Source organism: Mercenaria mercenaria, chromosome 2 (assembly GCF_021730395.1).
Source record: "Mercenaria mercenaria strain notata chromosome 2, MADL_Memer_1, whole genome shotgun sequence".
NCBI classification, from domain to species: domain Eukaryota; kingdom Metazoa; phylum Mollusca; class Bivalvia; order Venerida; family Veneridae; genus Mercenaria; species Mercenaria mercenaria.
Genome location: NC_069362.1, coordinates 3,728,202 through 3,751,915, shown reverse-complemented (window position 1 = coordinate 3,751,915; position 23,714 = coordinate 3,728,202). Strand labels below are relative to the sequence as shown.

The window sequence follows — 23,714 nt, the reverse complement described above, 5'->3', positions numbered from 1 at the left end:
CACAATGAATTCTGGAGCTTTTGTGTGGATATGAAAGTATATAAAAATTCATTATTTATGTGTGGAGGTTAAGTAGAAATAAATCTGAACATTTTTATAAAAACCAAACTGCGTCACAATATCATTGTGTGAGAAATTAAAAAGAAATTAATTTACAAACAGTTAAAAAAAACTAATAAAATTAGCAGCAAATTTTATGTTCCAAAAACCTCTTTCACTTTTGTGTCTACAAAGCAAACTAGTAAAATCTCAGTCAAAACACATCTTAATAGCAAAAATCTCATATATTTGGAAAGATTGTTCTTTCCCAATCATACAGACTGGTCCTGATCTAGAAACAGGCTTGAGATCTGCAGCACATGAAACCAACCAATTACAGAGCTGTATTTTTAGACTGGTTCTCAAACTCATTTCTATAACCCTGGACCCTGGTATCCTCTCAACTATAACTTGTGTACAAAAAAAGTTCAGGCATTTCCATAGTGACACTTGACACAACACAACAATGTACAGATGCTGAACACAATATTGTTGAGTCCAGTTTAATCCAAATCCTTGGTTGAGTACAACCTGCAAATTTTTCTCTTAAAGTAGTGACCTCCTAATGACAGTCAGAGAGTTTTGTCAAATGACACATTTTCAAAGTTTTCTTCAATAACACATTTTCCTTTTAAAATTTTGGTATTTTTCAGTTGTTACAAAAAATTTATTTTCTCTTATAGCAAAAACGGCATGCAAGAATATGTTATTGCACAGATTTACAGATTTACTTCCTTAAGAATTTATAAAAGCAAATTTAAATTTCTAAAACATTTGAATTTGTATTAAGAAAAGTTTGTCACAAACCCCTTAAAATAGTCCATAAATTCACTGTGTTTAACAGTATACAATTACTGAATGCCTTGCCAGTCTATAGTCTAAACTACTGCCGAGGTCCAAAGGACAGGGATACAAGTGTTGACTACTGACCTGCCAGATATTCAGTAAGTGTTTTATTACATAACATCTGAAAATAAACTTTCAGTAATTTTTATGTTGTGACTTGAGCTCAGCAAAACTGAATGTTGAACTCTTGAACAGTCAATAGCACAAACTATTGGCCAGTTATTCATATAAGACATCACATAATAATAAATGTTATCGACTAGCACTACATTATGCACATAGCAGCAAACAATTGCAAAATAAAACATTTACATAATAATCTATTACAAATGTCAAACACTCTAGCCAAAAATTTGTAAGAGCTAAAGTGCAAAGAAAATCAGACTAGGTTCACTTTTCCACTTACACATTGTACTTCTGCACACAGTGTTATATAGCATTCTTTACAACAAAACACACATCTGTTTCTTAAATGCATTTAAACATGTAGTAGAGCAAAGACTGCAGTGGAAATAAAGCATAATCAAAACAAGAGCTGTCCATAAGACAGCCAAGCTCGACTATTCGAAATATTGTCACAGAAGCTGGAAATTATTACCCAAAATGTTAAATATCAAAAGAGTTTTAAGTTCAAAAGGGGACATATCAGAGTTATGGGACTTGATGCTATCAACTAGTTTTATAACCCCGAAGAAACATGTTAAGTTTCAATTCAATATCTGCATTAGTTTTGGGGATAGTAACTTGCATGTAAAACTTTAACCAGAATTTTCTAAGTCCAAAAGGGGGCATAATTTGCTCAAAATACATGTTAAGAGTTATGGAACTTGACCCAGTGAGGTAGGTAATTGATCTAGAAAAAGAATAAATAAGTTCCAAATCTATATGCCTTTTAGTAATAGCTGTATGTACTTGCACGCAAAACTTTAACCAGAATTTTCTAAGTCCAAAAGGGGGCATAATTTGGCCAAAATACATGCCAGAGTTATGGGACTTGACCCAGTGAGGTAGGTAATTGATCTAGAAAAAGAAAAAATAAGTTTCAAATCTATATGCCTTTTAGTAATAGCTGTATGTACTTGCACGCAAAACTTTAACCAGAATTTTCTAAGTCCAAAAGGGGGCATAATTTGGCCAAAATACATGCCAGAGTTATGGGACTTGACCCAGTGAGGTAGGTAATTGATCTGGAAAAAGAAAAAATAAGTTTCAAATCTATATGCCTTTTAGTAATAGCTGTATGTACTTGCACGCAAAACTTTAACCAGAATTTTCTAAGTCCAAAAGGGGGCATAATTTGGCCAAAATGAAGGTCAGAGTTATGGGACTTGGTGCTATCAACTAGTTTTATAACCCCGAAGACACATGTGAAGTTTCAATTCAATATCTGCATTAGTTTTGGAGATAGTAACTTGCATGTAAAACTTTAACCAGAATTTTCTAAGTCCAAAAGGGGGCATAATTTGCTCAAAATACATGTTAGAGTTATGGAACTTGACCCAGTGAGGTTGGTAATTGACCTAGAAAAAGAATAAATAAGTTTCAAAGCTATATGCCTTTAAATGATAGCTGTATGTACTTGCATGCAAAAACTTAACCAAGGTGTGACGCCGACGCCGACGCCGACGCCGACGCCGACGCCAGGGTGAGTAGAATAGCTAGACTATTCTTCGAATAGTCGAGCTAACAAAAACATAATAAATACTGCATAGCTATATTTTCAACATATTTGCCATTATTTCACGTTTAGTTCAAATTTCAGATTCAATAGATGAGCCGTGCCATGAGAAAACCTACATAGCGGGTTTGCGACCAGCATGGATCCAGACCAGACTGCGCGGATCCATGCTGTTAGCTTTCAAAGCCTATAGCAATTAGAGAACCTTTAGCGAACAGCATGGATCCTAACCAGACTGCGCGGATGCGCAGGCTGGTCTGGAACCATGCTGGTCGCAAAGCCACTATGTTGGTTTGCTCATGGCATGGCTCAGTTTTCATAGCACATTAAGCCTGAAAATGTATATTGCACTCATTTTCCAATATAAACCATTTTTCTACAAAACAGTATTTTCTACATAGCTTGGACCTGTATTCAACAGCATCTGTATGAAATTTAGGCATTGTGCTGTGACCAGTAAGTCCCAACTCAGATTTTTTCTACAAAGCCTAGGCCTGTGTTCATCAGACGACTGTAAATATTGCCAAAACTACTTGGGTGTTTTTTATTATTTCAATTCTTGGGATCATCGAGTCCATTCAAAATACTTTTATAATACAAGTTCATTAACTCTCATGAACAGACCTGATCAAACTGAGACTGCAACTATTTTGATATGTTGCATCCTGTACTTTCAAAGGATCTCTATAGACTTATTCAAAAATCTCTGAAAATTCAAAGTTGTAACTTTTTAAATCTATTTATATAGTTCAAAGTCTGCACCCCTCTTACTATCTTCCAGAACTTTTTTGGTAGAGAACCATTCATATGAAGAGACACCCAAAGTCTGTGGAAATATCAGACAAAACCCTGAACACAGACCCTGTCTGTAAAGCGAAAACAAAAATCTATTTATGAGACAGGTGTATTCCATAAATTAAAATACAAACATTTCTAAACTTGCCCTTTTTTCTAATATTGCTACAAATGTAAGTTTCTTTTTCTCCCTCAATCTCCAGTACAATATGGAAATATTACTACACCCAGCAATATAACCATAACCAAGTGCACATCTAAATTCAGAATGTCTAATAAAATAAAAAACAAGAGGGCCAAGATGGCCCTAGGTCGCTCACCTAAGAAACACTCCATAACAGTGTAAAACATGTTTGACCTAGTGATTTCATGGAAACAAATATTCTGACCAATTTTCATTAAGATTGGACCAAAAAATTGGTCTCTTGTGATAAAACAAGCATTTTCTTAGACATGACCTAGGTTTTGACCCTAGATGACCCATGTTCAAACTCGACCTAGATTTTATCAAGGCAATCATTCTGACCAAAATTCATGAAGATCAACTGAAAAATACAGCCTCTATCACATACAGAAGTTTTTTCTTTGATTTGACCAAGTGACCTAGTTTTTGACCTCAGATGACCCATATTCAAATTCGACCTAGATTTCATTAAGGCAATCAACCTGACCAAATTTCATAAAAATCAATTAAAAAAAAACAGTCTCTATCGCATACACAAGATTTTTCTTTAATTTGACCTAGTGACCTAGTTTTTGACCTCAGATAACCCATATTCAAAACTGACCTAGATTTCATCAAGGCAATCATTCTGACCAAATTTCATGAAGATCAATTGAAAAATACATCCTCTATTGCATACACAATGTTTTTCTTCGATTTGACCTAGTGACCTAGTTTTTTACCCCAGATGACCCATTTTCGAACTCGGCCTAGATTTCATCAAGGTAATCATTCTGGCTAAATTTCATGAAGATCAGTTGAAAAATACAGCCTCTATTGCATACACAAGGTTTTTCTTTGATTTGACCTAGTGACCTAGTTTTTGACCCCAGATGACCCATTTTCGAACTTGGTCTAAATTTCATCAAGGTAATCATTCTGACCAAAATTCATGAAGATCAATTGAAAAATACAGCCTCTATCGCATACACAAGGTTTTTCTTTGATTTGACCTAGTGACCTAGTTTTTGACCCGAGATGATCCATTTTCGAACTCGGCCTAAATTTTATCAAGGCAATCATTCTGACCAAAATTCATGAAGATCAATTGAAAAATACAGCCTCTATTGCATACACGAAGTTTTTCTTTGATTTGACCTAGTGACCTAGTTTTTGACCCAAGATGACCCATTTTCGAATTCGGCCTAGATTTCATAAAGGTTATCATTCTGACCAATATTAATGAAGAAGAATTGAAAAATACAGCCTCTATCGCATACACAAGGTTTTTCTTTGATTTGACCTAGTGACCTAGTTTTTGACCCGAGACGACCCATTTTCGAACTCCGCTTAGATTTCATCAAGGTTATCATTCTGACCAACATTCATGAAGATTAATTGAAAAATACCGCCTCTATCGCATACACAAGGTTTTTCTTTGATTTGACCTAGTGACCTAGTTTTTGACCCGAGATGACCCATTTTCGAACTCGGCCTAGATTTCATCAAAGTTATCATTCTGACCAATATTCATGAAGATTAAATGAAAAATACAGCCTCTATCGCATACACAAGGTTTTTCTTTGATTTGACCTAGTGACCTAGTTTTTGACCCGAGATGACCCATTTTCGAACTCGGCCTAGATTTCATCAAGGTTATCATTCTGACCAATATTCATGAAGATTAATTGAAAAATACAGCCTCTATCGCATACACAAGCTAAATGTTGACAGACGACAGACGACAGACGACAGACGACAGACGACGGACGACAGACGCCGGACATCGAGCGATCAGAAAAACTCACCTGAGCATTGCTCAGGTGAGCTAAAAACATAAAAATGGGTAAAAAGCACTATCACACAAACTCCGCAAAGCTTTTCTGTACATGTACATAATAAACACAAAGTGGTCCAACAGTTTTAAAATATCATGTATTAGATGGTGTCATACACACATTAAGCAGGGCAAACATCCATCCATAAAAAAATGGCTTTTAAATCTCAGTTTCATCGATCTTTACTCGTCAGCTTGTCGATAAGCTCTTGAAGTGGAGCAAGCTCTCGGCGTTCGATTAGATTAAACTCCTGTACGAAGTAGATGAAGTGTTTGAAAGATGTGTTCAGATGGGCTTCTTCACTCAGCTGCATGACCTCCTTGAAGTGCTGGTGATAGATATGTGCGTACACGCGAAACAATCGTTTTAATATTGTCTTTGCAATTGATAGGAAATTCCGTGGAAATGGCACTCCTACAACAGAAAATTTAACCCTTTACTCCATACAGATACAATAGTATTGATTATTGATACCCAATACACTCAGTAGCATTATCTGTACACTATCTCCATACAGGTTATTGGAGAAAAATGCAAAATTTATACCTGTGTTACTCAGATCAAAATTAGTTTATGAATACTTGTTTTAACCATTTAGTGTCCAACATAATTTATTTTTAGAATTAAATTTCCTTTCTGATGGTATATTTTTCATAATTTTGTGATAAATATTTTTCACAATAGAAAGCTACAAACCTAAGACTTTAGAATATTATTATAATTTAGCTGTTTTATGCATGTGATACAACAGAAAAGAAATATTTTTACTGTTACAAATGCACAATTTTATTAATTGAAGGTAAATGAAAGACTAGAAAGGTCTATATTAAGTGATTTTCAAAATAAGCAAACCCATTTAATTATAATCATTAAAATTTACACCCCTACCAAACTTACAGAACTTCATAGATCATAAAATTAATTAATTACATAATGTTTTGATAAGAAGCACTGATCAAAGACACTTCCTATAAAATTTGTTGATCCACATCATAAATAATGATGCAAACAACACCCTAATTGCTTTGTTTTGACAGCTGTGCACAATAAACACACTTCCAAGGGGCCCAGGTCAATTAGCATAAATTCCATATGTTGACAAGTGATCTATGGATTTTAATGGTTGTTATGGTAACCACACCTTTTATTACACCAATCTTATGTCTCATTTTTACATAATTTGCCATAGTTGAATGATAGAATGCAAATAATAACTTGTTTTTGGGTCACCTATGTACTTTTCCATCCATCAATAGCTGTCCTAATATATATAAAGCCAGTGTGATTTTCAGAAAATGCCACCTGAATTAAAAGTGATAATTATCAATAAATTACAATTATAACCACAAGATTTTCTGAAACTGATCTTTTATTAACAGTTTAAACTTCACAAATATGCTTTTGTGGGCTTCATTGCCAATATATTTTATTGGTATTTTGCATTTAAACTATCAGTGTAGTAGAATGCGATAAAATGCGTATCTATGGAGTAATGCATAGATGCGTTAAAATGCGTATCTATGGAGTAATGCATAGATGCGTTAAAATGCGTATCTATGGAGTAAAGGGTTAATATGGCTATGTAGGCAATTCATGTATATATTGTAACTGATTCTTGTTGTAACCCCTGTTCAGCTACAATTTAACCACATCGAGGAATATGCACTTCCTCTTTCTGGGTTTCTATACTCTCATAATACTTCTGATGCTGAACTTAAGCATATATCTTTATACAAAGCTACATGTAATATGCAATACACATTTGCACATCTGTATAGATTTATGCTTTGCCCTTGTAGTACAAAAAGAAAAAACCATTAGGCATTCTCAGTGCTACATGTATAAAAACCTTTTAATCAACTGAGATTCATAAATTTAAACCTTTTTATATGCTTGCCCTGTGTTGCTATTTAATTCAGTGACCAAAATTCATTCATAATATTTTATTTAACTAGAGCTGCTTTTAAGAAAAGCACAAGTCTCCCACAACTGCCTAATCATCTGAATAGTAGTATATGAGTCAACCATGCACCAAGACCTCAACTACATCATCAGACTTCCAGTGCTTTGATTATCAACAAGCGGGCCTAGATGGCCCTAGGTCGCTCAACTGAGTAACACACTGTAACAGTGTAAACATGATTTACCTAGTGATTTCATGGAAACAAATATTCTGAGCAACTTTCATTAAGAATGGACCAAAAATCGTGGCCTCTCAATGTAAACAAGAATTTTCTTTGATTTGACCTAGTGACCTAGTTTTTTACCCCACATGACCGAGATTCAAACATGTCCAAAATTTCATGAAAACAAACAATCTGACAAACTTTTGGGAAGATTGGAGCAAAAAAGTGTAAACGAGCTTTTCCTTTGATTTGACCTAGTGACATTTGAAATCATCCAAGACTTCATGATAACAAACATTCTGACCAAGTTTTATGAAGATAGAATCAAAACCCTAGGTTGTTAACAAGCTTTTCCTTTGATTTGACCTGATGACCTAGTTTTTGACCCAACATGACCCAGTTTTGATCCAGACGATCATCAAGATAATAATTTTGTGCAAGTTTGTATCAAATCAAAGCATAAATGAAACCTCTAAAATAAAAAATTTTGCCCCTTTCAGGGGCAGTAACTCTAGAACCCATGACGGAATCTAGCCTTAGTTAAACTTAGTTATAGTTTATTGTGATTTAAGTTATGTTTAAGTGTGGTCAAAATAAAATATAAAATGTCACTTCTATCGTGTTCACAAGGTATAAATTAACAAATTTTGGCTCTTTCAGGGGTCAACCAGGGGCCGTAACTCCACAACCTGTGATTGGCAGGGCAATCTTTGACTTCTTTGACTTCTGCAATCGCTAATTACTGCCATCCGGACAGTTGACAATTTGCATGGTGCCATAACAAGTGTTGAAATACACAAAACACACGCCGATAGCATAATTTAAGCTCCGCCTACTTTCATGTACTTGCGAGATTTTCCCCGATAAGTGTGAAAGCGAATTAAATTATCAGATACACCAGAGTCAATTGTGTTCAGCCAATTAGCGCCGCGGTTACGTCTTTGACACTTTGTGTTTAATTGTCAACATGTTCGTGTGCAGAAAACAATGTTTTATAAAGAAACTGCTGATTAACCATGCGATTAATTGGAATACTGTTTGCAATTAATTGTTATCTATGATAAAAGAATGACATGTAATTTATTAACTAAGTTAAATTGACTTCCAACGATGATTGACTTGAATTATGTAATTCTAGTTTACACAGTTTACTTTCAGTTTTATTGGAGTGAGATACCAACACCGAGGTTGTGACTCGGTGTTAATAAACACTTCATACAAGATATAACCAAAATTCGGCGGGTTACATTTACAGCATCGGCTTGAATTTTGAAAACGACTTTTTTCAGAATTTTGTAATGAAACAATAACCATTGTATGGGAAATGATCTAACTAAGAAAATGAATGGTCACATCAATGTTCTTTATCTAGAAACAAGAAAATTACAGCCACTTTTAGAATCACTCAACAGCTTTGCGGTAGGAAAAGTCGTCCCACTTCTCCCTAAAGTCTGCCCACTTCTCCCTAAATCAGCTTAAGGGAGAAGTGACTTCTCCCAAAAAATTGGACCTAGCTAGACCCCTGATTGGATCTGACAAATTCATCATGGAATCCAAGATTTATTGTTGTTGAAGATATTTTGCAAGTTTGTATCAAATCAAAACCATAAATGAAGTCTCTATATGGCTGCAAAAGCCAAAATAGCAAATTCTGGCCCTTTAAGGGGCCATAACTCTGGAACCCTGATGGGATCTGGCCAGTTTTCGAAAGGAACCGAGATATTACGCTAGTACAAGTTGTGCGCAAGTTTGATTAAAGCTGATTGCAAAATGTGGTCTCTATCGTGTTCACAATCCAAAAATAGCAAATTTTGGCCCTTTAAGGGGACATAACTCTGGAACCCGTAATGGGATAGGGCCAGCTTTCGAAAGGAACCGAGATATAATACCAATACAAGCTGTGTGCAAGTTTGATTAAAGTTGATTGCAAAATGTGGTCTCTATCGTGTTCACAAGCCAAAAATAGCAAATTTTGGCCATTTAGGGGGCCATAACTCTGGAACCCATGATGGGATCTGGCCAGTTTTCGAAAGGAACCAAGATATTATGCCAATACAAGTTGTGTGCAAGTTTGATTAAAGTTGATTGCAAAATGTGGTCTCTATCGTGTTCACAATCCAAAAATAGCAAAGTTTGGCCCTTTAAGGGGCCATAACTCTGGAACCCATGATGGGATCTGGACAGTTTTCGAAAGGAACCGTGATATTATGCCAAATCAAGTTGTGTGCAAGTTTGATTAAAATTGACTGCAAAATGTGGTCTCTATCGTGTTCACAGGAAACTGAGGAAGGACTACTGACGGACAAAGGGCGATCACAAAAGCTCACTTTGTGACAGCTGAGCTAAAAACAAGTTTCAAGGGCCATAATTCTGAAGTGCCTGGGCCGATATCATCTGGCTAGTTAGCGAACTTGGCCGAGGACTTATTGGCAAACACATTTTATTCAAGTTTGGTGAAAATCGGATGAGAAGTGTCCGGCTTAGAGTGCGGACAAGATTTGTGACAGACACACATGCAGACAAGAGTAAATCAATATGTCTCCCACACCACTGTGTGGTGGGAGACATAATATAATTAAATCTGATACAATATTAACATCTACTGTCAAATGAAATACTGAACTAGTTAGAGACAAAAATGTAACCATCAACATTTACCCTCTTGTCACAACACAACCCTAATGATCTAAAATTCAAGTTGTATACATATATTTTCTATACCATTCTTTGTGTCTTTCCAACCTACCAATTTTCGATGGGAAGAGTGTTTCATCGTCCAATTGGTCCTGTACCCAAGACATGAGATAGTCGATATACTTTGGTGCTGAACATTTTATTGGTTTCTTCACAGTTTGCCCATCTGCCCAGTGGTACTCATATTTTGGTCCTGCCGACATCACTGGGCATGTTTCTTCTGTACAAAATTCTGTGATAGTGCCATACAACATGTTGATCTGGTTGAAAAAATCCACAGCTGAAAAATGAACAAGAATGGACTGAATGATATTTGGATGAATGGCAGCCCAATTCCCATTGAGCCCCAACAGTATTATATTGAGCCGCGTCATGAGAAAACCAGCATAGTGGCTTTGCGACCGCATCCGCGCAGTCTGGTCAGGATCCATGCTGTTTGCTAAAGGTTTCTCTAACTGCAATAGGTTTTGAAAGTGAGCAGCATGGATCCTGACCAGACTGCGCAGATGCGCAGGCTGGTCTGGATCCATGCTGGTCGCAAAGCCACTATTTTGGTTTTCTCATGGCACGGCTCATATACTCTCAGAAATCAACCTCACAGCCTCTATCAGAAATTCATTTTTGAAAGTATTCTAGACCATCTGGTTTTCAGGTTGTCAACACAGTGAAAATCATACACAGCAAAATGCCTGCCATGAAAGTTGGAATTATACAACTCAAGTTCCCAAAATAACACTCTACTGGCAAAAAAGTGTATTGTTCAGTTTGGATAATGAATTCAATTTCACTACTAGCTTTGACTCCGCAAGAAAAAGACAAATTGCAAACTAATAACTTCTAAAAGCATTTGAAAAATTACACTGCCAACTGTTTCCTTTATAATACCACCAAACTTGCAAAGTTCATTACAATTTTGCAGCATGCTGCTTCCTGCCGAGTGTAATAAGCTTGGAGTCCTCTGACATTAAAATCTAATGACCGGAGTAATTAAAGTATTACAAAATAAGCTGGTGCCTGGACAGGATAATCTTTTAATGTCTTGAGACATTACTGTTTTTTTTAATTATTATTCTCACTCTTCAAAGAACATCTAAAACATTTAAACAAGTTATTGCCCTTCTCCTTAATCAGAACCTTATGTCAAGCAAAATAACCTTTCTAAGTAGGTCAATTCTGTCTGCAGTAGAGACTACAAATTCATAATAAAATACTGACAGTATCTGTACTTCACAACTGACAATACACTAATATCTGAATTTAGCTCTCCAAATGAATTAAGCTATAGAAGAGTATTTTACATTAATATAAATCACATACTATTGACAGCAACCCATTCATTGAGATCTTCTCCTTCCGGCAGCATAACTGCTAATCTAAGATTTCCGCTGCCTAGCGTGACAGCTGCATGTTGCATCAAGTCATACTGATGCGTCCCTTCTGGTATATTTTTCTTTGGCTTGAATGTTTTGTTGCTCCGGCTGCCGCTGTAAATATATTAGAAAAAAAAACAATTCAAATATCTGGTTATGGTTTTGGCAAAATGTAATCTGAATTTCTTATTTTGCTATCTCTGGAATCGCTGTTCGCAAGTGAAACTTTACAATAATGTGACATACAAAATAGCTAAACCACAACAGAACAATTTGCATTACAGACAATATACTAATATAGACATTTTTAAAATTTAAGTACCCATGAGTGGTTTCGAACAAATAAGCATTCAAGCTGGTGACAAATGTCAAGATTTGATGAGATCAAACTCAATGCATAAATTTTACAGAGAATTCATCACATTAAAAGCCTAATAAATTTATCGAATAATAATTAATATAGTCTGTTTGTAGGTTTGCAAAATATTTTTTCATAATTTCTACTCATTGACTTCAGCCTGATCATTTCCAGAGTATTTATAGCACTTAGATCTGGAAAATTAGGATAAGTCTGTTAAAGTAGCAGCCCTAATGGAGTCAGTTGGGTTTGATTCCCAGTCGCAGCTGATATCCTGACTACTCCTGACTGGTGTTCTATGCTGGATGATTTACTTAAATTGGTACAGTATCAGCCTAGACTCGTCACTGGATGCTGGGGAGGTAAACATGACACCTGCCATGGGGCAATGGGCTCAGCTGGAAATAAGTTGTTCCACCCATTCTATGTAGGCAAGGGACTTGTGTCAACTTCTCATGTTAAACAAGAAGCTGTAACTTTGGTCAAGTCGGAGACTTCCCCTGGATTGTGAGACATTCTCTCGATCTAAACACTTTCTCTCGTCCGAAAGACAAAATGTCTTTCCAATGAAAGACTGCATACATGCCATATCTCCTGCCGGGAGACTTTTCCCGTATTTTCAGTATATCTCCTTGTCTCCTGCCGGGACATGAAAACCTCCCATAAAAAAATCAATTCAGAAAAAAAGTACTGTGTCAAAAAATCCTATCTCGGACCCAATGTAGACCTTAAGAAAATACTTGAAATTCAATATAGAGTAGCCCGGAAATACTCTTCAAACATTATTTTGATAGTTGTCTATAATACCTAGCTTGTTTATCGAGAACACGACTGAGGCATTAATTATCTTTCAACCTACTGTCACCATCTGCAAACAATTAACATTTAATCTTGCCCGTAGGCAATTGAAACATGTGCATTCGAGATTTTAGACTGTTTCAATAACATCAAAGTCGCTGATCCGTAGTTTTCAAAACAATATGTAAACCAGTCTGAAAATTACGTCATTTTATCGCCACCTGTCAAAGTGTACTTTTGTTTTCGCTGACCTCAATATTTATTTGTCACCGATAGCCGCGTATAGCCAATCAGCGTTGCTTGTTTCCACTACACCGCGAGACAGGCGGCACATGTATGATCAACTCGAATACATGTGATTGTCGGCATGATTGCATAGGTGACAATTTCTAATTGTTAACGACGGATTATGTGGTGTTCGAAGTAACTTCAATTGTTTTCTCACGTACTAATTACCAGGCAGTTTTCAAGATGTTTTTAGAAAAAGTGATAATTAGGCTTAATTATGAATGTCCGAGTAATTTTAAGATGCTGTCGATGTTGGTCTTAGTAACGTGATTATTTTTCTGCAAAATCGCTGATGTTACTGAAGAAGCATGCATATATTAATATGTTGATCATAGACATACTGTGCATTCTTAATGTATTTTAGACCGAATGTTTTAGCGTTATGCTCTTAATAAGTATTAAAATAAAAGTATAATTGTTCAAATATTTTCTTTTCACTGTTTGTTTATATATGTTTCCATTCTGAAATAAAAAAGGTAAAGAAAACAAGAGGGCCATAATGGCCCTATTTCGCTCACCTGTTATCATTGCACTTAAGGACAAGAAGGTCAAAAAATCATAATCAATATCAATAACAAAGGGAAGAAATTTAACCAACAAGAGCACCGCCTTGCGGATGCAGACGCTAATCTGACTTTTTTGTCTCTGTACAATAGAAATATTGTCTTACCCATGATTTTCTAAGTCCAAAAAGGGCCATAATTCTTGCAAAAAGCAGGATGGAGTTATGTTTCTTGCTGTACAGAGTCAACTTATGATGGTAAACAACTGTTGCAAGTTTCAAAGCAATAGCTTTGATAGTTTAGGAGAAAAGTTACCTAAACATAAAACTTAACCAATAAATCTGATATTTTCTAAGTCCTAAACGGTCCATAATTCTTGCAAAAAGCAGGACAGAGTTATGTTTCTTGCTGTACAGGGTCAGCTTATGATGGGGAACAAGTGTTGCAAGTTTTAAAGCAATAGCTTTCATAGTTTTGGAGAAAAGCTGACCTAAACACAAAACTTAACCAGCATGCCCATTCAGGCACTGCAGTACGTGAATTACGTGCAAAATATCAAATGCACGCATAAAAATCACTTGTTGGGGGTACATGCACGCAGAGATTCGGAACTCCAGTTCAGCTGCCAAATCGCTGTTTATTTCATCGCGCACTTGCCAATTGTTTGGTATGGTCTAAAACGCAGATCCGGTCCACGAACGTTATAATTTCGTTTCCATCACCGAATTCTCGGCGTAATTGTCAGCTGTATGATGGGGTTTGGTAAATGTTTTAGTCGGACGTCACACGGGTCGTGTGCAAAAAAAGAATGGATACGAAACGCAAAAAGGCATTTTAGCTTTAAGAAACTCAGCAAAAGGTTAACAGTATTTTATTTTTCGATATTTAACTGCAATTTTGATACACATTGCATATCTGTAATAGTTTGGGCATTTATTATTGATGGACGAATTTTACCAGTCTTCAGTTGACTGTATGTTATTTCGGACGAATCGTGTTCCGTTCACGAAATTGGGAATACATGAACCTTGCTGAAAACATATTTATATTTAGTATAATATAGGGAGGGGTCTTTTGATTCAGAATTTCCTCTCTTAACTTTGGAAAAACATTTTACATTTTCTAAAATTATCTCATCTGTTATACCCCACCCACGAGAGTTCAGTATATATATATATATAAAAAAAAAACAAAAAAAACAACGTACTATACAAATTTCAGTAGTTAAATAGAAAATTTTCAGATCTGCGATGTAGTGTACCCCCAAATTTTGAAGTGTACCCCTATTTTGCAAAAGCAGGGGGTACATGTACCCTCAACTTTAAAAATGAGTGGGCATGCTGTTAACCAAGAAATCTGATTTCCTAAGTACAAAAGGGGCCACAATTCTTGCAAAAAACAAGATGGAGTTATGTTTCTTGCTGTACAGAGTCAGCTTTTGATGGTGAACAAGTATTGCAAGTTTCAAACCAATAGGTCTTGTAGGGTAATGGCCTCTAAAATCCACATGACACCAGTGTTACCAGACTTGTAAAGCCTGTGGTAGAACTTTCACACACATATATAAGATTGAAGACACAATAGTTCATTTATGATGTTTATTTAATTTCAGGTAGTTAAAGGAAGTCTTTTAATACAAGTAATTTTATTGTCTCAGTGTCCATCTTTCAAATAATATTTAGCTACTGTAAAATGTTAAGAACTAATTATGTTTGAGTTGTTATTCATGAAATCTACATATTTGGAAGGTAACCTAACGAGGCATAATGGTATTTTTGACTTAGGTTGGCAGAACCACGGTTGGTGGCTCTGCCGCCTTGCCTCCCTGATTGTCTAGTACATAGACCTTTTATATGCACCGGCCAGACTGTTGATTACCAAATTAAGATGTAGTTTTCCTGGTGTTATGTCTTAACCTGCCCAGAGCTACAATAACTTGTCAGTTTTATATTTCAACAATTTTAAAAGGTCAAGAGTTTCCGGTGAAAGCCTTTAACTAATTTTGAATGAATATATACTATCCAAGACATTGAATAATTTAGTCTTTTAAAACAATAGCCTAGCACCCTTTTTTGAAATTACATTACACTTTAATAGTTTAAGAGAAAAGTTGACCTAAACATAAAACTTAACCAAGAAATCTGATATTTTCTAAGTCCAAAAGGGGCCATAGTTCTTGCAAAAAGCAGGATGGAGTTATGTATCTTGCTGTACAGAGTCAGCTAATGATGGTAAACAAATGTTGCAAGTTTCAAAGCAATAGCTTTGATAGTTTAGAAGAAAAGCTGACCTAACATAAAACTTAACCAGGCAATGCCGACGCCGATCAAGTGATGACAATAACTCATCATTTTTTATCAAAAAATCAGATGAGCTAAAAAAGAAACAAGAGGACCATAATGGTCCTGAATCGCTCACCTGTTCCCACATGACCAAGTTTCGAGTATGATGTCGTTTTTTCTATTATTTGACATAGTGACCTAGTTTTTGAGCTCATGTGACCCAGTTTTGAACTTGACCTAAATATCATCAAGATAAAAATTCTGACCAATTTTCATGAAGATCCATTCAAGGGTACGGCCTCTAGAGAGGTCACAAGGTTTTTCTATTTTAAGACCTACTGACCTAGTTTTTGATCACAGTTGACCCAGTTTCAAACTTGACCTATATATCATCAAGATAAACATTCAGACCAACTTTCATACAGATCCCATGAAAAATATGACCTTTAGAGAGATCACAAAGTTTTTTCATTATTCAAACTACTGACCTACTTTTTGAAGACACGTGACCCGCTTTCAAACTTGACCTAGATATCATCAAGATGAACATTCTGACCAATTTTTATGAAGATCCATTCAAAAATATGGCCTCTAGAGAGGTCACAAGGTTTTTCTATTTTTAGACCTACTGGCCTAGTTTTTGATCGCACGTGACCCAGTTTCGAACTTGACCTAGATATCATCAAGATGAACATTCAGACCAACTTTCATACAGATCCAATGAAAAATGTGGCCTTCAGAGAGGTCACAAGGTTTTTCTATTATTTGACCTACTGACCTAGTTTGTGACCCAGTTTCGAACTTGACCTAGATATCATCAAGGTGAACATTCTGACCAATTTTCATGAAGATCTTGTGAAATATATGGCCTCTAGAGAGGTCACAAGGTTTTTCTTTTTTTAGACCTACTGACCTAGTTTTTGATCGCACCTGACCCAGTTTCGAACTTGACCTATATATCATCAAGGTGAACATTCTGATCAATTTTCATGCAGATCCAATGAAAAATATGGCCTCCACAGAGGTCACAAGGTTTTTCTATTATTTGACCTACTGACCTAGTTTTTGACGGCATGTGACCAAGTTTCATTCTTGACCTAGATATCATCAAGTTGAACATTCAGACCAACTTTCATGAAGATCTTGTTAAAAATATGTCCTCTAGAGAGGTCACAAGGTTTTACTATTTTCAGACCTACTGACCTAGTTTTAGATGGCACGTGACCCAGTTTCGAACTTCACCTAGATATCATCAAGGTGAACATTCTGACCAACTTTCATAAAGATCCCATTAAAAATGTGACCTCTAGAGTGGTCACAAGCAAAAGTTTACGGACGCGCGCACGGACAGACGACGGACGCAGCGCGATCACAAAAGCTCACCTTGTCACTTTGTGACAGGTGAGCTAAAAATTATCACAAGGGATTTTGTCCGTCAGTTTAGTCAGTAGTTGGAACTGCAACTTTTTCAGCTTTGGGAGTCCCAGGACTGCAACTTGAAATTGCTAGTGAGAACCCTGCATAATTAAAACAACCATTTCATTACAGTCACATTTTTTATTCATTTAAACAACTTGTTATTTCAAGTAAACTTTACAAGAAACATATTGTCATAGATTTACTTTATTTTGTTGGGTTTAATGTCCCACCGACACAAATATAGGTCATATGGCGACTTTCAAACTTTGATGGTGGAGGAAGACACCAGGTGCCCCCTCTGTGCGGTATCAAGTCAACTCGTCCCCTAGTCAACTCGTCCCCCAGTCAACTCGTCCCCGATTTGGTCATTTCGTCCCCCTAAATTGGTCATTTCGTCCCCCACATCAAAAAATTTGGTCAACTTGTCCCCATTTTGGTCAACTCGTCCCCCTTTTGGTAATTTTGTCCCCATTAATATTTTAGGCATTTTTGCTTTCTTATGATATTTTTGACTTTGAAAACTTGTATTTAAAATCATCGTGAGTTTTGAAGGAGTTATATTGGAAATAGTTAACTTTAAATAAGTAGGTTTTATAAAACAATAAAAAATATACTGTAAATATATGACAATTAACTGAAATAAAAGATAAAAAATACAATGTCCTTAGCATTAAAAATATAATATAATAGAAGATCTAATTAATTTTTTAAAAATCATAGTAAGAAAAGAGAGAGCAATAAATCCTTATCCCTGGTCATAATAAAAGAAAGTTTTAATTAGAAATATAATAAAGAATAATTAAACAATTAATATCTGTCACATTATTAGGTTTTACTAAATATAACCAAGATGCTTTATATTCATTTTTGTCATTAAAATAAAAAAAGAAATACTTCAAAAGTAGGGAGACAGTGGTTTCTAAAAAGTAGAATGGGCATATACCTGCATACGAAAGGAGTTAAAGGTTATTAATCACATTAAAAGGCGTTGATTGGGCTGATTGGAAGGTGTTAATGGTATTTAATTGCATGAGAAGTTGTTGATTGATCGAATGAAATGTGTGAAAATTTTCCACAAGTAGAATTAAATGTGTTAGTAGTTGATTGGAGTGAGGAAATAATTTGTTATAAAAAAAGTTTAATAAAAAGTTTAATCTTAGTCAAGAGTTTAAAAATAAGCAGCATCAAATACGGACATTTAAACAGCAATCATGTTGTCCAATAAAGCAGACTTACAAAAACAAATAAAAAAAAAAACCAGAAGATCCTCCTTATTAAATCGATCACTTTTAAAGCAAAACGTTCTTAAAACAACAAAAAACTTATGTATATTTTTAGCATAAAATATACTTAAACCGATTTAAATTATTATACTTTGATTTTTTAAAAAAAATACGTTTTAAAAAGGGGGCCGAAAAAGGGGGACGAAATGACCAATTTGAAATCGCCGAGGGGGACGAAATGACCAAATCGGGGACGAGTTGACTGGGGGACGAGTTGACTAAGGGGACGAGTTGACTGTAAATCCTCTGTGCATGATTTCATCACAAGCGGGCACCTGGGTAGAACCACCAACCTTCCGTAAGCCAGATGGATGGCTTCCTCACATGATGAATTCAACGCCTCAAGTGAGGCTCGAAACCACATCGATGAGGGGCAAGTGATAAGTCAGAGACCTTAACCACTTGGCCACAGAGGCCCCCACATTGTCATAGAAGTTTGCTTAAGCATGATAATGCTTAAACAAAATTCCCAAGTAATTTGGATTTTGAAAATTTGATAAAAGAAAAATAATTTACTATACAGTAATTGAAACAAATTTGTGCATTCTAATTTTAAAATGAGCGTTTTAAGTATTATTTCATTGCTTAAGCTAATTTGAGTCTTTCAATTGAAAGACAGTGTTTACATTGAATGTCTCTCAATCCAGGCGAAGTCTCTGACCTGTTGGTATGTGAGTCAGTATCTCTAGGCAATCTAAATTTTAAAATATTGGGGTCACAGTACTGCTTAAGAGACACTTATGGGGTAAAAAGGAAAGAGCTCTCTGTCATGGAATAAGAAAGTTGTAAATTTAAGATAATCTGTAAGTTTACAAAGTGAGTTAATAAAGATTGCAAAACTCAGAAACTGACCTTTATTTACGCACAGTACAAGGCAAAACAAAGTTTATTGGCGACGGAAAGTGAGTCACAAAATGCTAAACACACTTTCCAATACATCGATTTTTACCTTAATGAATGTATAAAATATAATCCTGTTAGTTCTTCAATTTCTTTGACAACCAGGTCATCATATGTCAATCTAGCGACTTTGTTTTGATACAATGAAAAATAATTCAGGAAGTAAAAATTGTCAAAGAAGGAAGGAGGAAAACTTACAAGAGAAAGCTCATATTTTCAGCAGATTATCCCAACAAACGCTTGATAATTTATCATTTAATGAGATAGGGTGATCTTGTAATTTTTATTTTGTAAGATATGTCCGATGTTTTAAGATGTATTCTTTGTTTACATTTTAAAAACAAATATGGCGTTTGACAGTGCACCGGAAACCAAAGGTAAGGTTACTATGCGGACATTTATCAAAATACGGCGCTCACAATCATTAATAAGCGCGAGCGCAAATTTTGTATTTAATAAGATAAGATAAGATAATCTTTATTTAACGTTCGTTTTACAAAAACAGTTTAACACTATCTAACAGAAGCTATTTTCCAAAAAAAAAAAAAACAAGACTATCCTTTAACATACAAACAAACAATCTATAGGATATACTACAGAGAGCAAATTAATAACTATATATATATCAAAGCTTTGAGATGTCTGGTGGTTGCGGGTTTTGCTAGAGTTACTTTCATTTTAAATGCCAATCTATAAATATACATGTATAAGAAACAAATACTAATGTGCCTCATATCTCAGATAAACTCTGTCTGGCCTTACATGAACAGCTGGAAGTCAGTGATGTAACCATGGACTGGAATACCTAATCATTGACAGATCTTATATGATCTAAATGGCCAGTGTGAATGGATAGAGGATGAATAAGAACTGCTTGATCATTGATAATTCGTCCGCATTGTTCATGAATGGGATACTTTGTGTAGCACATGAACAAATTCCATTGGATGTGATTTGGAATCAAATAAAGATGCTACATGATTGTCAGAAATACACTTAACTTTGGTAGCAGGATAAACCCGCAACCAATAATTAGAGTTAAAGAGTTAAAAGCATTTTAATAGCACATTTACAAAAAGTCATAGATTGAATTTAACTGCATATTAAACGATGAGGGGACAATACTAATCAAGACCGATGGTCTAAAATCAAATTAAAAAGAAGATGAATTAAGAAACTGACAAGTGTGTACTGATTAATAAAATCTTTATAAAGATCCTTTGGAAGCAAAGAATGCAACCAAGAAGAATAATAGCAGACACGGTTTGACTGAGTCTGTTCATGAGAGGTAATTAAATGTGCAACACCTCTCACGCCTCCTAGCACCGGCTTAAACGGAACTCTATTACACATATGTTGAATGGACTCCATGATCCCAAAGGATCAGAAAATATAACAACATTGAATCCAAGAACGGAGAGACTTTTTACATCCGCCACACGGCACTTAAAATGTCTTAATACAGGTATCACCTCAGATCAGATTCGATGTGGACTGAAAAGCACTCTTCTCTCATACAAACACATTACATAAAAAAAAAATCAACAACAAAAATTAACAATTGTGACAATTGTTAAAAATGAGAAAGATCTAACGAAGTTCAATGTTAAAAGAATAAAAGTACAGAACTAGAGTTAAAAACAAAACAAATACATTAAATAAGGGGTACAATAGCCAGCCGTTCAGCACAAAGACCAAGCTAGACCGGGGTTGGCCTGTACATAGTACCAATACGTAACACTAGTTACCTCCCCTGACGGTCCATCCACAGACTGGAATGAAATGAAAATGATAAATACGTCACGAGTTGGACTAGCTTGTCCATTACTTGGGAGAGTTCTTTACAGTCAAATTGTTTTAAGAAAAAGGTAGTTTAAGTAATATTGTTCACATAAATGTAGAAATATATACTTTACCAACTGGAAAATGAAAAGGACCAGTTCAGTTTCATAGTATGAAATGAGACAAGACCTGACAGATACAGAACTCTTTATTAAAATCTAGTTGGTCCTAAATTTACTATTGAATGTTCAAATTACTGATTATGTCAGCCTATGCTACTCGCCATTAGCAACATTATACCAGGATCTTTCTCGCCCGTGTTTTAACAACGTTCTGTTTTGTTTGGTTACTTCTATGATAACTTTTATATTGTTTCTCAGTATTCTTTATACACTCACCTTAGCGTCTACCATTAACAAACTCGCCATTACACCCACTCACTCTCCCCCAAGACTTTATGATATTTCTTAAACTAACTTTAATCTTTATATCTCATTGTTTCTTAGTATCCCTCGCATCCCTTATCCCAATCCCCGCACACACGCAATTTGTGCCCTCACTTTCATCCACCCACTTACTTATTCTATTTTACATTTTATATACTAATTTATATCTTATATCTCGTTTCCCTCAAATCCCCTATCCCTTCTCTATCCATTTCCAAAAATATTTGAATATTTTGTTTAAATTTCTCAACCCAACCCCGTTACATTTTCCCCATCCCCACCCCACCCTCCAACCTGCCCCAACAAAGAAAGGAAAAACATATACACATTATTTTACATTTCACACAGAGATATATGCTATACCTCACCTCACACTCCATCCCAACTTCTACTATCCCCTCACCCGTAGCATACACGACATAAAACAAAAATATATTTTACATTCTCACACTACACCCAAGGACTCTAAAATCGCTCCTTCTGTGTATTTGGAAAATATGATCAAAGAATATTTTCGTAATACATAAATCTATGAAATATGCATTTAAATCTAGCGTATCAATGTGGTATTTTTCTATTCTAAACGAAGCGAGCCTGCCGCCCTTGAAGTCCATATTCGGATCAGTTTATGGTCCTTCGGGATCATTGATTACAACTCATTTAGATTTGAAGATTGAATACTGCTTAAGCCGGTGCTAGGGGGCGTGGGCAGTGTTGCACTTTCCATTACTGCTCATGAACAGACTCAATCAAACCGAGTCTGCAATTTTCACTGTTTGCCTTGTTTTCGGTGCTTCCGAGGGATCTACTTTTCAGATTTTATTTCGATATACAGAGACTCGGTTGTCGTCGTCGGAAAAGAATATCGAATATCCGTTTTAGTCCTTCCACCATTACATAAATAAAATGGCCAGTTTTTCAAATGATATAAGGTTTAGTTGATTTTTATGTTGCAAAACCCCAAAATAGGTGGGGTTTTTTTTTGCGTTTCAATAAGATATTTTGAGAAACGCATACTTTTGAGAAGAATAAAAGTCAACACTTATTTTAATGAATATGCAATTCACGACTTTAAGAAAAGCTCTTTATGAGTTTGTATTCGATATTTTCATGTAGTTACATATATATTTTTTCTGTAAAAGCACAATGTGGATTTTGAACGACGGAATTACAGCCCGAGCTACTTGTGCATAGGGGTAACTGGTCACGCTTCAATTATATCACAAAAGAAACTAGTACATTTGATCAGAACTAAGTGAATACAGAAATATTTGAATACACATTGCAAGAATACGATAATAACTAAATATAGATTGGCGTTTTAATAGTCTTTGATACATCGTATTGGTCCAAGCTTCCCATCATACCTAACTCCTGATTACCATCCGCCCAGTCTAGTTATTTCTCATTTTGCATTATTTCTTGAACTAAAAAAAAAAAGATTAGGGCAAATTTCCCGGAAGCACAGCAAATACAGCTAAATACCTTAATCTAATATATTGTTCCTCATTATCTCTCATATCGCTAACCCACATCACGACACAAACTACTACACCTATTATATACCCCCACCCTCACCCGTCCCAAACACAGCAAAACATTACTCTTCGTGCTCCTTCTTTTCTTCAAAATATGGACTATTCATTGTTTTTAGGCTGGCGATATTCGCCAGACTATTATAACCATATACCGAGTTTCCACAAAGTTCCACAGGTGCTGAGACTGACAACACAAAATATAATTTCATGCGCAATTCAAATAGTCCGCCACGGTTATCAGTATAGAGTTGTATAAAGATTGTTAAACTTACCTGTTTCAATAGATCTATTTGCTCAAACATGTTATAATAATGTTTTATTTTTCCAACGGTAAATACTTGATTACATTAGAAAATATTACATAATGATGGTAAATTAATTCGCCTCTATGAATGAAATGTCCGTATGAATGGAACTTTTCGTAACTCAACGTTGACCGCTGTGTTATAGATTATGACCCCGGTTTATATGTAGCTGATTAAACAAACGCTGGTTCCGAGACATGAATTATACTGTGCATTATTCGACGACCTGACATAACGTGGAAAATAAGAAATATAAAATATCA

General features: G+C 35.4%; 1 protein-coding gene across 1 annotated transcript; it reads right to left on the bottom strand.

The window, feature by feature from the left end:
• Positions 1–2,855: 2,855 nt before the first annotated feature.
• On the bottom strand, positions 2,856–19,764 carry LOC123563043 (MOB kinase activator 1B). Its single transcript, XM_045355606.2, has 4 exons — positions 19,579–19,764; positions 11,497–11,663; positions 10,232–10,459; positions 2,856–5,773 (listed from the first exon to the last, which is right to left on the bottom strand). Exons 1-4 carry the CDS (start codon positions 19,590–19,592, stop codon positions 5,532–5,534), a joined length of 651 nt encoding a protein of 216 aa, XP_045211541.1. The 5' UTR covers positions 19,593–19,764; the 3' UTR covers positions 2,856–5,531.
• Between the last annotated feature and the right edge of the window lie 3,950 nt (positions 19,765–23,714).

Excerpts from the sequence above, each read along its gene's own strand:
- LOC123563043 (XM_045355606.2), bottom strand. Across the intron at positions 10,460-11,496 it reads TGAATGGGTTGCTGTCAATA|CTGTGGATTTTTTCAACCAG; the intron begins GTATGTGATTTA and ends TTCATTTTTCAG. Across the intron at positions 5,774-10,231 it reads ACTCTTCCCATCGAAAATTG|GAGTGCCATTTCCACGGAAT; the intron begins GTAGGTTGGAAA and ends TTTCTGTTGTAG.